The sequence below is a fragment of the Microcaecilia unicolor genome, chromosome 7, assembly GCF_901765095.1.
Source record: "Microcaecilia unicolor chromosome 7, aMicUni1.1, whole genome shotgun sequence".
Taxonomy (NCBI): Eukaryota; Metazoa; Chordata; class Amphibia; order Gymnophiona; family Siphonopidae; genus Microcaecilia; species Microcaecilia unicolor.
This window is the reverse complement of record NC_044037.1, coordinates 194,035,429-194,056,723: the sequence shown is the minus strand read 5'-3', so window position 1 is coordinate 194,056,723 and position 21,295 is coordinate 194,035,429. Positions and strand designations below refer to the sequence as shown.

The window sequence follows — 21,295 nt, the reverse complement described above, 5'->3', positions numbered from 1 at the left end:
CAGGAACTCCCCTGCCTTCACTGCTGCTATAACAGAGCGGAGAGTCGCCATTCGGAAGTGCCGAACTTTCAAGGCCCGATTGACCCCTTTGAGGTCGAGGATAGGCCGTACCGAACCTCCTTTCTTTGGTACCACAAAGTAAATGGAGTAACGTCCCTTGCCAAGCTGATCTTCTGGCACCGGAACGACCGCACCCAGGCGGATCAGATTGTCCAAAGTCTGCTGCACTGCCACAGCTTTGACCGGAGACTTGCAGGGAGAGTGCACAAACCCGTCTCTTAAGGGTCGGCAGAACTCTAGCTTGTAGCCGTCTCTGATGACTTCCAGCACCCAAGCGTCTGAAGTTACCCTGGTCCACTCGCCCAGAAACGAGGACAGGCGTCCTCCAATCCGCTCTGGGCCATGGACCAGGGCCCCGTCATTGGGTACGAGACCCTGGGGGAGGACGCACCTCCGGGACGGCGGTCTCTGCGAAAGGAATGCTGCTTGGGGGAGAAGTTCCTCTTGAAGGAAGAGGGGGCAGAGGAGCCCGACTTGCCCGGGCGATACCGACGGGCTTCCTGAAACCGTCCTTTGGAGGAACTGGGGAGGGCACCACTGGCCTGAGCCCTGACCTCTGGTAACCTCTTGCCCTTAGACATGCCGAGATCGGTCACAATTTTGTCCAGCTCGACCCCAAAGAGCAGCTTGCCTTTAAAAGGCAACTTAGCCAGGCGAGACTTAGAGGCGTGGTCAGCAGACCAATTCCTCAGCCAAAGCCAACGCCGTGCAGAGAATGTCTGAGCCATACCTTTAGCCGAAGCTCTCAAGACATCATACAGCAAGTCTGCCAAGTAGGCCAGGCCCGATTCCAGGGCCAGCCAATCAGCCCTCAAGGAAGGATCCGAGGGGGAAGCCCGCTGCACAATCGTCAGGCATGCCCTGGCCACATAGGAGCCGCAAACTGAGGCCTGCAAACTTAAAGCAGCCGCCTCGAAGGACGACCTTAAAGCCGCCTCCAATCTTCTTTCTTGGGCGTCCTTTAAGGCCGTGCCACCTTCCACCGGCAACGCCGTTTTCTTAGTCACCGCAGTGATTAAAGAATCCACGGTAGGCCAAAGAAAGGCCTCCCGTTCACCTTCAGGGAGAGAATAGAGGCAGGACATAGCCCTAGCCACGTTAAGGCTCGCTTCTGGGACATCCCATTGAGCCGAAATCAAGGTTTGCATGGCATCATGCATGTGGAAAATTCTAGGCGGGCGCTTCGTCCCCAGCATAATGGCAGAGCCAGCAGAGGCTGAGGGAGAGACGTCCTCCGGAGAGGAAATCTTCAAAATGCTCATGGCCTGCACTAACAGGTTGGGCAAATCCTCTGAGCGAAAGATCCGCGCTGCAGAGGGGTCATCCGCTCCATCCGAGCGGGAATCCGTCTCCTCCAAGGAATCCCCAAAGGACTGTTGGGAGAACTCAGATACGCTGCCCTCATCTACATCAGAGGAGACAGAGTCCTCTAGGGCCTGGAAATCCACCCGAGGGCGTTTGCTTCAGGAGGCCTCAACCCCTTTATCGGACAGGGGAGCAGGGGCAGCGTTTTGCATAAGGAAAGCCTGATGCAGCAGCAAAATGAACTCAGGGGAGAAACCCCCCAGACTGTGCACTTCTGCAGCCTGGGCCACGGCCCTAGACGCACCCTCAACCGGCGCTCGTAAGAGCGGGGGAGAAACATGCTGCGCATCCAAAATGGCGTCCGGCGCGAAACTCCGAGGAGCCGCGCGAGAAAACCGGCGCTTAACTTTGGCCGCTTTCTTGCAGTCGCCCAAATCAAGGGCGACCATAGCATTAACGTCTCCCACCTCGAGGGCGGCCCAAGAAGAAGCCGTCCGAGCAGAGTGGCCGGCCAAAATGGGGGGGGGGGGGGGGGGGTTGAGCAGCGGGAAAAAACGCTGCACTGGAGGAAGAACCGGGACACTGACCGGCTTCCAAACTGACGCCCAAAGAAGGCGATTCAAGTTTTGAAACCCCCGCATCCCCGCTAGACGCGCACACGCGGTCCGTGGATCGATTCTTTGCGCCCTCGCCCTCCGACGCCATAGGCCACGTGGAGACCGAACGGGGAACCCCCTGCCCACTACAAAAGGTAAAAATTACCTGCTTCTCGCTCCGAGCTGTAACGAACTGGTGTCCCAGTGAGCAGCTGCAATAAACGCTGATATAAACGTTGAAATAAACGCCCTTAAAGGACGTTCAACATTTTTTTTTTAACGGAGCCAGCGGGAGGAGGGAGAAAAGGAGGGACCTGGCACCACCAGGTTTGCACTTGCTCAAGAAGAGCCCTCAACCCCAGGTACTCAACAAAACCTAAGGATTAGGCTTGGAGACCTAGCCAGAGCTGCTGCTGTGTGTGACCACCACCTGCTGAGATAGAGAACATACTGAGGAGTTTCCGGCAGCACATGACCACATATTGGGAGGCAAAAGGATTGCTCTCTATGTCCACCTGCTGGTAGATGGACACAACCCACCAGTCTATGGATTGATCAGCATGATGATATGGAAATGTGGATTGAACATGGAAAGGTTTAACAAAGATAGAATAAGCTGAGGGAAAAGAGATCAAGAGGGGTATGGTATAGGGAAGATGGGGAAGAAAGATTAGGGGATAAGCATGAAGGAGATTGGGAGACATGGTTTAAGATATAATCTTTGTATGATCAGGAGAGATGTGGGTGGGCTTATAAGGTTAAGTTGGGTCGTTAGATAGCCTTGTTTCATTCTTTTGTTGCTTTTATTTATTATCATTGCTTTGTGCTATTTACATCCCTTGCATTTTTAAATATTGCTAATTATTTTGCAAGGAGGTATATTACATTTTAATAAATCAACCAAAAACAATAAGTTGGGCTTTATCAGCACCAAAGATCTCTCTTCCAATACCTAAGGAACTATGGCACAGTCTATCTTCTGGTGACATCGTTTTTACCATGTCACCTTCCATGCCATTTTCTATGAGGAAGATTCACATCTTAGAGCCGAGAATGACCACCTAAGCTTTTTTTCCAGGTCTCAGGCCCTGACTTCTCACCTGCATTTTGTTTTCCAGCTAGAGGGGATGACATTTTTTGCTTGTATCAATACATTTTTTATTAATATTTTATGTATAAAACAAACCAGAACAGTAATAAAAAATCTCCAATAGCAAAACAGAAAATAATACAATCCAACCCAAAACACCTTCCCATCTCCTCTAAAATCAGTCCGTCAACAGCGTCCATTGTTGTCTTTTCAATGAATACTGACATTTCAAACAAAACTCCCTCCACCCATGGTTCCTAACCTTCCCCATCCAGAAAAAGAATATCAAGGTGTGTCCATTCCTCATGCTGCGGATTAAAACAGCCCTTATGCCGATCAGTCAATTGCTCTTTATCATGTATTACTTTCAATCTGTTTCCAATTCAATAAAGTGAGGTGACAATTCTAACATTTTGAAGGCTCCATGATGGGCTCGTCACTTCCATCCACTAGACTAGATAAGGTCAACATTTGAATCAGTTCATGATGCTTACCATGGCAAAATTTTGGTCCACTATTTTGGATAGTTGAAGGGCAATGAAGATAAAGAAAAACAGAATAAGAAAAGAAAAAAAAACTGCAGCAGCTTTGAAAATTCTAAGAACACAGCTCATCAAAGCAGCTGTGTGGACAAAAAGATTGACTGGACTCACAAGGTAGCGGCTGCACATTCTCAAAATGTTTCTAGGTTTTCCCCAACTCAGACTGGTCCATATCAGTACTGTCAACTGACATTACCCACTACTAGCATGGCGATTTATCCTTTTTGTTGACAGAGAATGCAACTGCAAACCCAACTGTAAACTTCAATTAAGGAAAATTTCTAAAGCAGATTTCAAGCTTACCTAGTTCAAAATATTAATAATTCAGAACACTAAGCTGAGAACAATCATTTTAGATGTGTAATACATTTATTCATAATTTGTGATAACATTTTCCAATAGCAGATTGGATTAACGGATTGCTTTAAAATATTCCAGTACTTTGTTTACTGGTGGTAAAAGAAACAGCTGTTCTAAACAGAATACTAACAGGTGTAAAACGTTGCTGTGAGATACTAAGAACACGTTTTCATTTCCATTTTTTATTATTACATTTTCAAACTGTAATTATGCCCTACTTCCTCTCTACATTTTGTTTAAATAACTCATTCATGTTTTAGTGCAGCTAGAATAGCTCAGATTTATCAGAGAAAACCCTCTGGAACGCACTTCCTTTTAATGAGTGTAAATGACTTCACTCTTCCACATCCTGAACTAATTATGGCAGATGCATTCCAAAAATGGTTGGGTCATACAGAATAGCTTTGGCATAGCAAGTGTTCTATATCAAATTTAGAGTAGTAAGGCAACGTGACTGAATAGAAAGTGTGTCAAATTCAGTTTCGAAACATTAACCCCTGGATTCTATATATGGTGCAATCTCGAGATGTGGGCACAACTTAACTGGCTACTGAGCAATGGCCACTAACAACCAATTAGGATTTCTGTATGCATTTGGCTGCATGCTATTCTGTAACATTTGGCACCCAAATCCCATAGTGAGCAACTCAAAAGGGGGTGTGGCCATGGGAGACGCATGGGTGTGAGGCGTTTCGAGAACTTGCACGCATTCTTACAGAATAATGGGTTAGTGCACCCAACTTGGGCGTCAGCATTTATACCAGGTTTCAGCAGGCGTAATTCTGGTGCTCAAAGTTAGGGAATGGGAATCAGTGCTAAGCGTGATTCTATAAAAGGTGCACACCCTTTATAGAATCGTGCTTAGTGCCAATTTTTTGCAAACAACAATTTTTGAGCACCTTACAGAGTCTAGCCCTATTTATTTAAATGAGTAAACCACAATTGAGCTTGAAATTATATTTGTTTAAGCTCCATTTGTAGTCATGTATACTTAATTCAAAAAGCAATACTAAGACCCATGTTTCAATATTTTAATTGTCATTGACAGGTAACATACAGAACATTTCAACACATTATCAAAACAAAATACTGCATAGCATGCTGTAATTTTAATTGTATTTACTAAATTCTCAATGACCTAGTTTGTGATTTCTGTCTTCTACATGCTCAAGTACACATCATAACACACAAAATCAGAGCCTGTACTATAGATACATAAAGCCTGCTTGGAAAATACGCAAGCATCTCACCTATGTACAATGGCTATACTCAACAAATGGAAAAACATAGCAATATGAGGTATCCCAAACATCTTTAAATCAAAAGATGCAGCATTTGTTAGAACACTTTTCAAGAATGCTCATATATAGAGAGACACTATCACAGCTTACAGTAGTCCAAAGCGCTCAGCTCTCTTTTTTTTCTTTCCTAAGCAAAAAAAAAAAAAAAGTTACTTTTTTTTTTATAACAGTTTTTTATATAGCTATCAAATTACAAACATTAACACCTGTTACCTCAAGACCATCAAGGATATATAAAGGTGGCAAAACAACCCCAAAGCGTTCTTTTCTTTTCTTTATCCGGTTGAAATCTTCCTATAGTTGAAAATAAAATTGAGTTGTAACAGATTTTGCTTTAAAACAGGCTGATTCTTTAAAACATTTCTGGAAGACTCCCTTTTATTCTGTTCTAGTGTCTCCAATACTCCAATTTTCTCCTACATCATGCATACTTAAACCAAATGCTACAGAAGTAGTGTCTGCATGGGGACTGTGCAAGCATGTTTCTAGAGGCGTGGCCTAGTGATTAGAACAGTGGACTGAGAACCCATTTGGAAGCTTTCTTTTCCAAAATAATTACCAGAACACTACAAACAGCTAAGCTTTCCTCGCTTTATATATTTTTACTTCTTTGTGCTTGTCCAGCTTGCTAAGATTTTAAGCTGTTTTTCTACCTGTGCTTCCAACTATTGCCCCATCTCCCTCCTCCCTTTCCTATCCAAGATACTTGAACGTGCTGTTCACCACCGGTGCCTTGACTTTCTTTCATCTCAAGCTATTCTTGATTCACTTCAATCTGGCTTTCGCCACCTTCATTCAACTGAAACAACGCTTGCTCCAATGATCTGTTCCTAGCCAGATCCAAAGGTCTCTATTCTATCCTCATCCTTCTCGATCTATCTGCTGCTTTTGACACTGTTGATCACAGCCTACTCCTTGATACGCTGGTCCTCCCTTGGATTTCAGGGCTCTGTTCTTTCCTGGTTTTCTTCTTATCTCTCCCAGTGTACCTTTAATGTATACTCTAGTGGAACCTCTTCTACTTCTATCCCGCTGTCAGTTGGTGTACCTCAGGGATCTGTCCTGGGACCTCTTCTCTTCTCCTCTCCATCTATACTTCTTTCCTTGGTACTCTCATTCCATGGTTTTCAGTATCATCTTTACGCTGATGACTCCCAGATCTACCTCTCCACACCAGAAATCTCAGCCGAAATCCAGGCCAAAGTATCAGCCTGCCTGTCTGACATTGCTGCCTGGATGTCTCAGCGCCATCTGAAACTAAACATGACCAAGACTGAGCTTCTTATCTTTCCCCCTAAACCAAACTCTCCTCCTCCCCCATTCTCTATTTCTGTGGATAACAAGCTCATCCTTCCTGTCTCATCAGCTCGTAACCTTGGGGTCATCTTCGACTCCTCCCTCTCCTCCTCTGCACATATTCAACAGACTGCTAAAACCTGTCGTTTCTTTCTCTATAATATCACCAACATTCACCCTTTCCTTTCTGAGCACACTACCAGAACCCTCATCCACACTCTTATCACCTGTCACTTAGACTATTGCAACTTGCTTCTCACAGGTCTCCCACTTAGCCATCTCTCTCCTCTTCAATCTGTTCAAAATTCTGCTCCACGACTAATATTCCGCCAGGGTCGTTATGCTCATATTAGCCCTCTCCTCAAGTCACTTCACTGGCTTCCTACTACTACTACTATTTAGCATTTCTATAGCGCTACAAGGCATACGCAGAGCTGCACAAACATAGAAGAAAGACAGTCCCTGCTCAAAGAGCTTACAAGCTTCCTATCCGTTTCCGCATACAGTTCAAACTCCTCTTATTGACCTATAAGTGCATTCACTCTGCAGCTCCTCAGTACCTCTCCACTCTCATCTCTCCCTACATTCCTCCCAGGGAACTCCGTTCTCTGGGTAAATGTCTCTTATCTGCACCCTTCTCCTCCACCGCTAACTCCAGACTCCGTTCCTTTTATCTTGCTGCACCATATGCCTGGAATAGACTTCCTGAGCCGGTACGTCAAGCTCCATCTCTGACTGTCTTCAAATCTAAGCTAAAAGCCCACCTTTTTGATGCTGCTTTTAACTCCTAACCCTTGTTCACTTGTTCAGAACCCTTATTTTATCATCCTCACTTTAATATTCCCTTATCTCTTGTTTGTCCTGTTTGTCTGTCCTAATTAGATTGTAAGCTCTGTCGAGCAGGGACTGTCTCTTCATGTTCAAGTGTACAGCGCTGCATACGTCTAGTAGCGCTATAGAAATGATAAGTAGTAGCAGTAGTACTTTTCTGCTTACTTTGCCCAAATCTCTCTTCTCATACATAGAAGGAAAAAAACCCTCTGCTCACTGCTTGGTACAAAAAAGTAGTGCTTTTCAAGTGATCAAATATGTCTTTGATTCATACACTGCATTTCCACTAAAATTCGCTCCCATCCTATTCCCCACCCCCATATCTGATTTTCTTACATAGTCTTTCTGGGACACATTAAAGAATTTTGATATATTTGATTGATAAGACAATCTTAGTGCAAACTATCAAAATGACCTTTATGTAGTACAATAACTGAGGTGCCTGCTTCTATGGCAAACCATCCTGGAGGCTTAGAGCTTACCCTATTTCCAACTCTCTGCAAGGAAAAAGAAGGTGAAACACCTAAAGAGGAGTTAGCTGCAATTAAAGAAAACTATTTCACTATGTGGCATCCTGACATGCTACCTCCTTTTTCACAAAGAACAGAACCCAGAAATAAGAGATTATAGTGGGCTCTGGTAGATCACAACATGTCACACGTGGAGGGGCATAATCGAACAGGGGCGCCCATCTCTAGGGACGGCCCCGGAAAGTGGCGTCTCCAACCGTATTATCGAAACAAGATGGGCGACCATCTTTCGTTTCGATAATATGGTCGGGGACGGCCAAATCTCAACATTTGGGCCGCCCTTAGAGATGGCTGACATTGGTTTTTGCTGATAATGGAAACTAATGGCGGCCATCTCAAAATCGGCCAAATCCAAGCCATTTGGTCGTGGGAGGAGCCAGCATTTGTAGTGCACTGGTCCCCCTCACATGCCAGGACACCAACCGGGCACCCTAGGGGGCACTGCAGTGGACTTCATTAATTGCTCCCAGGTACATAGCTCCCTTCCATTGGGTGCTGAGCCCCCCAAATCCCTCCCAAAACCCACTCCCCACAACTGTACACCACTACAATAGCCCTTATGGGTGAAGGGGGGCACCTACATGTGGGTACAGTGGGTTTCGGGTGGGTTTTAGAGGGCTCCCAGTTACCACCACAAGTGTAACAGATGGGGGGGATGGGTCTGGGTCCACCTGCCTGAAGCGCACTGCACCCACTAAAACTGCTCCAGGGACCTGCATACTGCTGTCATGGAGCTGGGTATGACATTTGAGGCTGGCAAAAAAGTGTTTTATATATTTTGTTTGGGTGGGAGGGGGTTGGTGACCACTGGGGGAGTAAGGGAAGGTGATCCCCGATTCCCTCCAGTGGTCATCTGGTCAGTTCGGGCACCTTTTCAAGGCTTGGTCGTGAACAAAAGGGGACCAAGTAAAGTCGGCCAAATGACTGATTTGGCCGCCCTTAGGAGAAGGCCGCCCATCTCCCGATTTGTGTCGGAAGATGGCTGCCCTTCTCCTTCGAAAATAAGCTGGATAGACACCCATTCTCCAAAATACCATCCCTATAAAATGCTTTTGGTGAATTGGAAAATTATGACACTCCTAAAAACACTAGCCTCCTACCTAATTCTAGAAAGTTGTGCACCAAATTTACAAGTGCAACTTATAGAATAAGATCAGTTGCACGTCTAAGTTAATGAATTAGCTAATTGGTCTTAACCAATTATGGGCTATAATTGGTGTTAATTGGAACTAATTGGCAGTTACTTACGTAAATGCCCTTAGTTGATATTCTATAAGTTGCTTGCTCAAATTCCAGAGTGTGCCACTCCAAGAGGGGAAGTGGAAGTGGGCTTAAGTGGGTTGAGGGTTTGTCAGGCATGAGCTACAGAATACTAACATTTATGCATCTAACTGCCTACAGTTAGGTGTATTTACATCAGCCATTGAACTAGCATAACTACTCGTGCCTAAAACGTTAGGTGCACAAATGCAGACTTATACTAATATTCTATAAATGGCAGTTCTGAGCACAACTGCCATTATAGACTTTGGACTTAGAGCCCATCATCCTAGTACCTAACTTTTTATCTATAGAGTATTATCCCCTAGATGACCAATGGATACAAGAGCTCAGGGAAGACAGGGGAACAGCAGAAAAACTAAATTCTTTTCTTCAGTCTTTATTGAGATGGTTACTGGGTAGTGTAGCAAGCAAGCATTGCTTGTTGCTGCAGTAAAGAAAACTTAAGCATATTGAAATATTACCTACCCTAGCTCTTTAAAAAGGTGAAATTGATTATCTCCTTCTGAATGAACTACAGACTTCCTTCTGGATGAATTACATGACCCAGAATGTACAGGGCCCTTCAGGTCAGGAGAGAGATGTGATTACTGCTTGCCCTTCTGTTTGTGCCCTGTCTCAAGGGAAATTAAAATAGAAAAAAAAAAACAGATCCAGCAGCTAGTGGCAAAAGTGATGTCAACTATCCACCAATGATCTAGAAATGGGAATGATGAAATCGTAAAGCTATTCAAAGTTGTTAAATCACGTGCGGAAATTTAATGTAGACAAATGCAAAGTGATGCATATTGGGAAAAATAATCCAAATCATAGTTACTTAATGCTAGGTTAGGAGTCACAGTCCAAGAAAGATCTAGGTGTCACCATGGACAATATATTGAAATCTTCTGCTCAGAGTGTGGTGGCAGCCAAAAAGCAAACAGAATGTTTGGATTTATTAGGAAAGGGATAGAAAATAAGACCTAGAATATTATAATGCCTCTGTATTGCTCCATGATGCGACCTCACCTTGAGTAATATGTTCAATTCTGGTCACAATATCTCAAAAAGATATAGCAGAATTAGAAAAGGTTCAAAGAAGGGTGACCAAAATGATTAAGGGGATGGTACTCTTCTCATATGAAGAAATGCTTCAGAGGTTAGGGCTCTTCAGCATGGAGAAGAGACAGCTGATGGATAGATATGATAGAGGTCTACAAAATCCTGAGTGGAGTAGAATGGGGAAACCTGAATCAAAGACTAGGGGACACTCCATGAAGTTACATGGTAATACTTTTAAAACGAATAGGAGAAAATATTTTTTCACTCAACGAATAGTTAAGCTCTGGAATTTGTTACCAGAGGATGTGGTAACAATAGTTAGCATACCTGGGTTTAAAAGAGGTTTAGACAAGTCTATGGAGGAAAAGCTCACGATCTGCTATTAAAACGGACATGGGGAAAGCCACTACTTATCCCTGGGATCAGCAGCATGGACTATTGCTACCCTTTGGGATTCTGTCAAGTACTTGTGACCTGGATTGACCACTGTTCGAAAGCAGGATACTGGACTAGATGGATCACCGGTCTGACCCAGTATAGTTATCTTGTGTTCTTATCTTGGATCTCTCCTATAATTGTTCTTTCACATTGAAAGTATAGAATATGTTGTGTAGATAGTTAAATTTCATTTCTATAACACATTCTTTACATATATTTAACCCAAAGCGGTTTGCAAAAGACAAAAACAATGCATTAAGTAAAGGATAGGTATTATACTTTACTGTGAGAACTTTTGATAACTCAATAGTGAAACAAATGCCTAGTTTAATGTATTTGAATTGTATTTTTTTTTACAAAAGAGAATGAGAAAAACATACAAAGGAGTGAAGACAGTAGACAAAGAATACAATTAAAACTTCCCCTGGTCTCTGCTGAACTATCTTACAGGCAGCTGATCAACTGCCAAAAAACACAATAATGCTTGGAAGTTGGAATCAAGCCAAGGACCAAGGCACTCCAACATGCTATTGAAGGCACAAGATGGTTCAGCCAAGAAATCCAAAGTGTATATTCTTAAATCCGTCTTAAGACACAGTGAATCTCAAGCATGCTGCAACAACCAGCAGTTGAAAGCATTCATCAAAATCATGCTTTGAAGGCGAGAGTAAACATCCAGTATAGCTTAAACATGAATTAAAAATGCTTTAGGAAACAAACAAAAGCTCAGGAACACATTAAAAAAATCAATTTATTTATGAAATGCCACTGAATGCTTAAGATGTAGTCCATTTTACAAGGTTGTCTTTAACTGAAATTTTAGCCAGACTAAACGGGTGAAATGGCATCAAACAATGGCTTTTATTGTATTCTTTCCCCAATTATCTGCAAAACCTGATGAAATCAACAATTTCTAGTACTTATTTTAGATCTTCCTGGTATTTTATCTCAATAATACCACTATACTGGAACTACTTCTGTTTAACTTCCCTTACTTATCATTTTCCAGAAATACTATGCATTATTTTCTTTTCTTTGGGCTACTTGTCTCTATAACCTATGTATCACTATTTGCATAAACATTTTGGATATAAGTGGTATAAATATTGCAACTGCCAAATACAGAGAAAGCAACTTAGTTTCAGGTATATTCAGTAATGATATACAGGCATGTCAATATTAAATGCCCATGCCTGTTCTATTTTGGGTACTGTGCTTGGCATGTCATTCCCTATAACCAGCAACTTGAGTATGATATACTGGCATTTTGCTTAAGCAGACCTCTTTCAATCTGGTTGCAGCTATTTGCAGATTGTGTCATTGCTAGATTGTGACACAAAGAAACAGTTTTGCATTGTTTCCCCACGAAGCGTTCATCTTGGCATCTAGGCACAGTTTTACTGCTAATGCTTAGACTTTGTGTATCAATACACTGTGCTGCCATCGAGGTGATCATCAGTGCTACCTGTTTAGATCAGGTTTGCTTATTGCCTGAGGTAGGTGTTTTATGCCGAAACATAGATCTGTGCTGAGTATTTCAACACATTCCTTGGTGAACTCTCATACAGGGTATTTAGCTATAACAACCTCTGGTGGACTTTCATATGAACTTTGTTGTGTGTACACAGCTTATTGTCACGCCTCTCACCTATTATCTGTGGTCTCCAGCAGCATTCCGTGCCAAGAAGGATCTGTTTAGTTCCTGGAAACTAAGCACTTCCTTTATAGCTCAGCAAGAGGGCGCTGGCTGATGTCATCATTTCCTGTTTGGTAGTATTTAAGGACGTTCCCGTCTCCCAGTCACTGCCTTTGCAACAGGTCTCCTAGAATTGTCAAGTGTGTGTGGCAGTCTTGTTCCAGTTTGTCTCCTGTTCCTGTCTGTGTCTTGTTCTAGCCCTGCTCCGTGTTCCAGCCTTGTTCCTGCCCAGATCCAGCCCTGTCTTCAAGCTCCAGTCCAGTCTTTCCCGCCACCAGTCGGGGTCTAGCCAGCCCTCGGGTTAGCTAGGTAGCATCGACTCAGCTGTGGCCCAAGGGCTCACCGAGTCATGGCTCTTATGCTGATTTTTTTTTTATACCAACTTTTTTATATGATTTGTACAAACATATGGTTTGATTTTTTAATAAATTGTGGATTCCCTCATTTTCATTTTGGATTTCCTTGGTCCACCCCCACTTTGCATCCTGCTGTAGGATGTTCTTGCTCTCATCTACTTTTGGACTTGCGGTTTTTTTTTTAATTCCATGACATATTTTGTGTGTTTTATGTTTGTATCATTTATTTCTTGTTATTTTGTGGTCTGCTTCAAACTGATTGATGTAATAGAAATCCTTTCACTACAGAAATGTTAAGTCATCCTGGAAGGTTCCTGGAATATCTCTATTCTTTTACCCTTACCAATGCTAATATGAACAAAAGAGAAAGACCAATACAGATAAACAGTATGTTATATACTATCTCTGTGTATCTATTCCACAAACCTTTCCTTAGGGATAAACATACTTTCACAAAATGACACATAAATTCAGGAACCACAGATGCTAGGCCTGCTTTTAGATTTTGTATATTCTAATTTCAGTAGCAGACAGTGGAAATTAATAACTTTCAGTTAGTGGGTCAGTAAAGTCAATTTATATTTACCTTGAGATTTTGCTTTCATACTTATGGTGTCAATAAAATTTGATATATACTGTAGTAATTAGACCTATTTCTTTTCTGTAAATGCAAGATGTAAAACCTTACCATGCTTTTTCTTCTTTCATCTTAGAAAAAGAGAAAAGAAAAGGACTGTCAGTTATAAAACCTGTCAATATATTTTCTTAACTCTGAGAAGCATAACTACTTGAAATTCAGTAGAAATTATATGAATAAGCATAAAATTGCTATATTGAAAATTACAATAAATTTAACTTTTATGATTTGTACTTCTCCCCCTACTTAATGACTTCACAGAACTATATAGCTGCTTAAGCACTGGGCTCCACACGAGCAAAACTAGTAACTTTAATGATGTGGGCCTAAGCAGATCCCTCCAAATCAGATGCAGATAGCCCAGAAGAAACTCCTGTTCCTGCCTGTGTCTTGTTCTAGCCCTGCTCCTGTTCTGTGTTCCATACTGGGCATAAGTGAATGAAACACAATTTTATTTTATTTTTTATTTTTCTTACATTTGTACCCCGTGCTTTCCCACTCATAGCAGGTTCAATGTGGCTTACATATTATATACAGGTACTTATTTGTACCAGGGGCAATGGAGGGTTAAGTGACTTGCCCAGAGTCACAAGGAGCTGCCTGTGCCTGTAGTGGGAATCGAACCCAGTTCCCCAGGACCAAAGTCCACCACTCTAACCACTAGGCCACTCCTCCACTCCAGCCAATTGGAGATTGTGTGTTTCCCAATGGCGACCCCAATCCTGTTGGGATCAAAAGAAACAAAAAGCTGGGTGGACTATCTGTAGGGCCTAGTCCGGCCCAAGTAAAAGGCCAATGCACACTTGCAGTCCAAGATGTGTAGTGCATTTTTGCCAGGATGGTTGTGAGGTTTGGGAAAGAATATTGGAAGAATGAATGGAATGCCGACACAACCTTAGGCAGGAACTTGAGGTGCATGCGGAGAACTAAAGATGAAATTTTGTGTAAGGTGGATCCGCTACTAGGGCATGAAGCTCACTGACCTGTGAAATGAAGTAACAGCCACCAAAAATATGACCTTCCAGGTCAAGTATTTCAGATGACAGGAATCCAGCAGCTCAAAAGGAGCTTTCATCTGTGGGTGAGGACAAATTTGAGGTCTCATAACAAAGGCGGAGGTTTGATAGGGGGCATTGTCAACAGCAAACCTCTCATGAAGCGAACAACTCAAGGCTGTCCAGAGATGGGCTTAACCTTCTACACAGTGATTGTAAGCACTAATTGCACTGATGTAAACCCTTATAGAGTTGGTCTCAAGACCAGACTTGGAGAGATGTAAAAGGTATTCAAGCAGGGTCTGTGTAGGAAAAGAAATGGGATCTACGGCCCTACCCTAACAGACAGCAAACCTCCTCCATTTGAAAGAGTAACACCTCTCAGTGCAATCTTTCCCGGAAGACAGCAAGACCTGAGAGAGACACTCTGGAAGATGTAAGGAAGCAAATTCTAAGCTTTGAATATCCAGGCTGTAAGGGCCAAGGACTGGAGGTTGGGATGCATAAGAGATCCTTCGTTCTGTGTGATGAGAGTCAGAAAACACTCAAATCTTCAAGGTTCTTTGGAGGATAACTCCAGAAGAGGAAATCAGATCTGCCTGGGCCAATAAGGAACAACCAGAATCATGGTTCCTTGATCTTGTTTGAGTTTCAGTAAAGCCTTTCCCATGAGAGGGATGGGAGGATGCGCATATAGAAGACCACTCCTCCAATGGAGGAGGACGGCATCCATCACTAGCCTGTCATGTGTCCTGACCCTGGGACAGTAAAAGTCCCTCAGTACTGTCCCAGGGTCAGGGCACATGACAGGCTAGTGGTTGAGTGGAATGGCAAAGAGATTCACCAAGGGGGGTGCCTCACTCTTGTAAGATATTACGGGTAACACTCGTACTGAGTGACCACTCATGCAGTCGAATGACCCTGCTGAGACTGTTGGCCAGGGTGTTGGATTTGCCTTTCAGGAATGTGGCCCTGAGAACTATCCTGTTCTCGACAGCCCAGTGTCATATCTGGATGGCCTCTTGACACACAGGGTATGATCCGGTACCACCCCCCCCCCCCCCCCGTCTGTTGGTGTAATATATCATAACCTGAATGTCTGTGTGAATGAGCACAACTTGGTTGAACAGCTGATCTTTGAAAGCCTTTAAAGCATTCCAGTTGCCTGTAGCTCCAGGAGGTTGATATGAAAATCTGATTCCTGAACTGACCAAGTACCTTGGGTATGAAGCCCATCCATATGAGCTCCCTACTCCAGGCGGGATGCATCCATCACCATCACCTTCTGGGGATGAGAAATTTGGAATGGAAGTCCCACAGTCAAATTGGTTCGAATTGACCAGAGGAGAGACTGAACCAACTACGGTGTCACCCTGATGACATCAGCTAGGTTCATGAAGGTCTGACACCACTGGGAAGGTCTCATGTGAAGATGTGCACCATGGAGGCCATGTGGCTTAACCTCAACATCTGCTGAGCCATGACCTGCTGGATGGCCAAAACCTGAGTGGCGATTGCAACTAGAGTGTTCGCCCTCGACATAGGGAAATAGACTCGTGTCTGCTGTGTGTCTAGCAGGGCTCCAATGAACTCCAATTGGTGAACCAGGAGCAGATGAGACTTGAGGTAGTTTAAAACGAACCCTAGTAGCTCCAGCACTTGAACAATTCTCTGCATGGACTCCTGAGCACCATCCTTCGACATGTTCTTCACCAGCTAATTGTCCAGGTAGGGAAACACAGACTCCCAGTCTGTGTAACAATGCTGCGACTACCGCTAGACACTTGGGTGAAAACCCTGTGAGCTGATGCGAGGCCAAACACAACATGCGGTACTAGAAGTGACGTGTTCCCAACCGAAATCTGAGATACTTTCTGTGGCCTGGAAATATTGGGATGTGAGTGTAGGCATCCTCTAAATCCAAAAAGCATAGGCAATCTTTTTCATGAGTCATTGGTAGAAGAGTGCCCAGGGAAACCATCCTGAACTATTTTTTGACCAGGAACTTGTTCTGGGCCCTTAGATCTAGGATGGGACGCATCCCCCCTGTTTTCTTTGGCATAAGGAAGTACCTGGAATAAATTCCCTTCTTCCCCTGGTGGAACGGGCTCAACCACATGGGCTTTTAGAAGGGCGGAGAGTTCCTCTGCAAGTATCTCCTTGTGATGACAGATGAAGTGAGATACTCTTGGTAGGCAATTTGGTGGTTTCTACCGCAAATGCAAGGCATAACCGAGACAGACTATATGAAGAACACACCAGTCAGAGGTTACAAGGGGCCACCTTTCTTGGAAAAAACTGAGTCCCTCCTACCGGTAGGTCGTCTGGGACAGTTACTTTCACTGCGGCTATGCTCTGCTGGAGCCAGTCAAAAACTTGCCCCCTGCTTAGACTGGTGAGCCGGCTGGGCCTAGGGCGTACAATGAGAACAAGAGCACCGATGCTGAGCCTTGCAAGAAGGAACGTACCTACACCTCTGTGAGTAGTAAGGACCCCTCTTTGACTTGCTCAAAAACCTCCTGAATGAGAAAGTGTCGTGTTTCTTGATGAGGTCACTGACCTCCTCCTCCCCAATAACGTTATCCCCCCCACCCCCGGCAAGTGGCATCCGCAAATCTCTGCTGGGCTGCGCGGTCCAAGTCAGAGACATTCAGCCATGAGAGTCTGTGCATCATTATTTTGTTGACAACCCTTCAGGTCTGGATATTTCCATCTATAAACCGGTGTCCAGATGGTAACCCCCAGGGAGCGATTCAGTGGTGGCAACCTTCAAGGATTTGGTCCTTACAGATTTGATAGAGCTTGATAGAAACTGGGTTCATTATAAAGACCCTGAGAATTTATCTGGAGAGAAGCGCCATGCACTTGAGAGTTTGAGGATTTCTCCATCTATGATGGTGATGAGAACGGATAAAATCCAAATAAATAAAAAGTGGGAGCCACTATGATACAGAGCCAAATGAATTGTGAGGCTGAGGCAGCTAGACAGCTGGCAGATATTCTAAGCTGAATACTGATCCAACTGGAGATCTGTTGGTATATATTAAAGAGTTGGCGTCTTCTAAACAGAAGAGTGGCATGTTGGCTACAAAAGAGGCAGGATTCCTAGTGGAACTTCACCCTGGTATTCCTAAAACATATTTTGTATCAAAAATTCATAAAACTCTGGATAACCTTCCAAGACACCCCGTAGTGTCCACAAAATATTCAGTGTTGGAACCACAGTCCAAATTTATTGATTAGTTCTTGAGGATTGAAGCTGGAAAGATGAAATCATATTTAAAAGATTTGTCCTATTTAATTTGGATTTTGGACACCTTAGCACAGCTTTCTGATATATCATGGCCAGTTACATTTGACAATACCTCTCTATATACAAAGATCTCTCAGGTGGGGACATTGAGGACTATTGAAGTAGTACTGGAAGTGTGTCCGCAACCCCAACGAATATCCACCGAGTTTCTGATCCAACTAGCAAGATTGATCATTGGATAGAAATATTTTTGGTACAATAATGAACTTTACCAGCAGGTTCAAAGAGTGGCGATGGGGGCAACTTTAGCCCCCTCTGAAGCTACTTTATTTGTCTACCATTTAAAGACTCCATCAGAGGGTTTTAAATCAGTGATCTTGTGGAAGAGATTTTTAGATGATGTCTTTTTTTTTTGTATGGAATAGCACTGAACAATCTTTGTGTGGTTTGGGGAATTTTTTTTAATGCTTTGGATAAGGATATACAGTTTACAATGTCAGCAAACAAGATTGAATTTCTGGATCTGTGGATTGTTAAATGGAATGGAAGATTAACTACTACATATATCATAAGCCCATACACACTAATAGAAAGCACCAATACACTTCTTCTGAACTCTCTTCCCCATACTTTCACCACACCTAAAACTCTACCCACAGATAATACTGTTACACCCTACTGTTCTCTGGCTATTGTTCTACCGTCCTATCATCCCCCATTGTTACATTCCATTGTTATATCCCCCAAATGATATTCTGAATTGACTTTGTCTTCCCTTAACTCTTCATAATGTAACCCATAATCGCATTGTAACAAATTGTACTTCCATCAATCACAATGTATTGTAAGCCACACTGAGCCCGCAAATAGGTGGGAAAATGTGGGATACAAATGCAATAAATAAATAAATATATTACTGCAGTTTGGGAGTTTCCATTCATATCGATTAAAATATAACCTCCCTCTGAGCCAATTCCTTCACCTCAGATGAATAAGCACATCATTAGAGAACTTTAAAATCCTATCTGTATCTATGAAAGAGGGGTTTCTTGCTAGAGGACTTTTGAAGCGAGCAGTCTGGCAACCAAATTTAAGAGCTAGATTTACTCAGAGGGACCTACTTCTGCAAGAGAATGAAACAACAAAAACTAAATTACTGATATGTGCATTGCCATTTTCTAGGATTAGCCAATAATTAGTACAAATTATGTGGAAAGATTGGCATGTCATCCAATTGTACCCTATGGGGCTCATTTTCAAAGCACTTAGACTTACAAAGTTCCATATTTGTAATTCTAAGTGCTTTGAAAATACACCTCTATATTTCCAGATTTTCCCACTATAGCTTATTAGCGAGGGAAAACGATAGAGTATTTGGGGAATTTGAGAAATACTAAATCAGAGCAATTTAGGGCGACATATACGCATGAGTAATTGGATGGTGCCAGTGGTGCCAATATGCTTTAGTAGGACCAGGGTGGACTGACCCACATACACACCATCTGATACATGCTAAAACTAATACATCCTGCTTAAGTCAGAATGTGCTATATATAATAATTTGCCCTTGTGATCTAGTATATATGGGATGGAGTAACTGCTCAGTAAAAACTAGGCTAACAGGAAATACATTGAGGATAGCTGCTCAGAATTTGCAAGCACCACTAGTTCAACACCAGATGTTAAAAGCACATTCGATAACTGATATCCGGTGGAGAATAATAGATCAAGTATCTGAAGGGTGGGAGGGAAGCTCCGTTGAGAGGGCTTTAAAATATAAAAAGAGCAGAGGTGGATTTTCTAACTACAGTCTGTAACTCCGACTGGGCTGAATTTAGAAGTAGAGTGGATGACTACTATAATTAGGATTCTGTGGGTGAAGTCCAGTTGATGATGTAATCTAGATAATGATTTAAAAGTGAAAGTAAAAAAAAATGCGGGCGCCATCTTGACTGGGGAGAAAGAACAGTGGATCAGTGAGCTAATGCTTTAAGATTAAGATGTGTTGTAAAAATGGGTAGGTTTAGAAGGGGTATAGGTTGCAAGTTTGAGTGTGATACTGATATGACCTTTTTGTTGTACAGGTCAATCCTTGAAGCACCTGGGGTAAAACATGAATCATGTCGGATAGCCGTCCCTAATCTGACACTGTTCAAATGCATCATAAGATGAGTACATTCTTTAAAGTTTGCAATACTGAAGGGTAGTGAATTAATAACAAAATAAGATTTTAGTTCTGCATGGTCAGTAGCGAAGTGGGTGTGTAATTCTTTCAGTATAAGAACTTAGGAACCATCAAGTGGCATCGCTGAGACTAGCAGATTATTGTATGCATACGATAATGTCATTAACACGCACCCATGAATAAAAAAATGCTGCGTAAGTACTTATCACTACCTATTTTGTAGGCTGTAAGGGCTCAAGCACTATCCATGCTCTAAGCAATTAGCCTGCAGTAATGTAGCTGTGCTAACTGATTAGTGCAGGAACACCCACTCTCCACCCCCTAACATGCCCCCCTCAAAAATGTATATTTTTTAAGCTCACCGTTAGTATGTGCACATTTGGCAGTGACCAGAGGACACCCGAACGTGGCCTAGTGGTTAGGGTGGACGACTTTGGTCCTGGGGAACTGAGTTCGATTCCCACTTCAGGCACAGGCAGCTCCTTGTGACTCTGGGCAAGTCACTTAACCCTCCATTGCTCCAGGTACAAATAAGTACCTGTATATAATATGTAAGCTGCATTGAGCCTGCCATGAGTGGGAAAGTGTGGGGTACAAATGTAACAAAAATTAAAAAAAAAAATAAAATAAAAAATTAGCGCCTAACGCAGCTTAGTAAAAGGGCCCCTGAATCTGTTCATTATAAAAAAAGTTTGATAACTCCTATTTAATGCCAGGATCACTTTGCTGTATTAGTTTACTAGTAAAAAAGGCCCGTTTCTGACTCAAATGAAATGGGCGCTAGCAAGGTTTTCCTCGTAGTGTGTATGTTTGAGAGAGTGTGTGTGTGAAAGTGACTGTGCGAGTATGTGTGTGTGACAGAGAAAGAATGAGACTGGGTGCGAGTGTGTCTGTGAGAGAGAGTGTGTGTGTCAGAATGAGAGTGCGTGCGAGTGCATATGTGAGACAGTGAGAGAGAGAGTGTGTTTCACAGAGCTACAGTGTGTGAGAGAGAGAGAGTGTTTCACACAGATACAGCGTGTGTGAGAGTGTGTGTGACAGAGCGAGAGTGTATGACACAGAGAGTTTGCAGAACCCCTTTCCCCCTCCCCTGTCCGAGTTCCAGGACCCCCTCCCACTTCTTCCCATCCCCCCTCTCCCCTTCCCACTCCACCTCTCCCCCCCTCTCCGAGTTCCAGGGCCCCCCTCCTCCTCCCCCCATCCCCCCGGCTACCCCCTGATCCAGGACCCCTCTCCCCTTGCAGTTGCAGAACCCACCCCTCCGCTTCCAGTGCATTTCCAGGAATCCCCTCCCCCCCATGTCATTTCAGGACCCCCCTCTGTAGTTTCAGGACCCCCTTCCTTCCCCCCCCCCCGTGTCGTTCATGACCCCCCTCCCCACCTCTCTGTCCCTCCCCGGCTGTTGCTGAAAAGTTTGTACCTCCTGCACGTAGGGACGCCGCTTCACACAGCTTTCTCTTTTGCTTGCGTTTCAGCTGTTCCTGTGGTCCCGCACTCAAGGG

General features: G+C 43.4%; 1 protein-coding gene across 2 annotated transcripts in view; it reads right to left on the bottom strand.

Annotated features, from left to right (window-relative positions):
* Window positions 1-5,026: 5,026 nt before the first annotated feature.
* Window positions 5,027-21,295, bottom strand: part of LOC115474335 (SAP domain-containing ribonucleoprotein-like) — a 164,977-nt gene continuing 148,708 nt past the window's right edge. For both annotated transcript variants that reach the window (XM_030209779.1, XM_030209780.1), the window contains exons 8-10: window positions 13,412-13,431; window positions 5,468-5,548; window positions 5,027-5,381 (exon numbers count right to left, since the gene is read on the bottom strand). In XM_030209779.1, coding sequence (XP_030065639.1) covers window positions 5,334-5,381; window positions 5,468-5,548; window positions 13,412-13,431 — 149 coding nt within the window. In that variant the 3' untranslated portion in view covers window positions 5,027-5,333. The remainder of the gene's footprint in view (window positions 5,382-5,467; window positions 5,549-13,411; window positions 13,432-21,295) is intronic.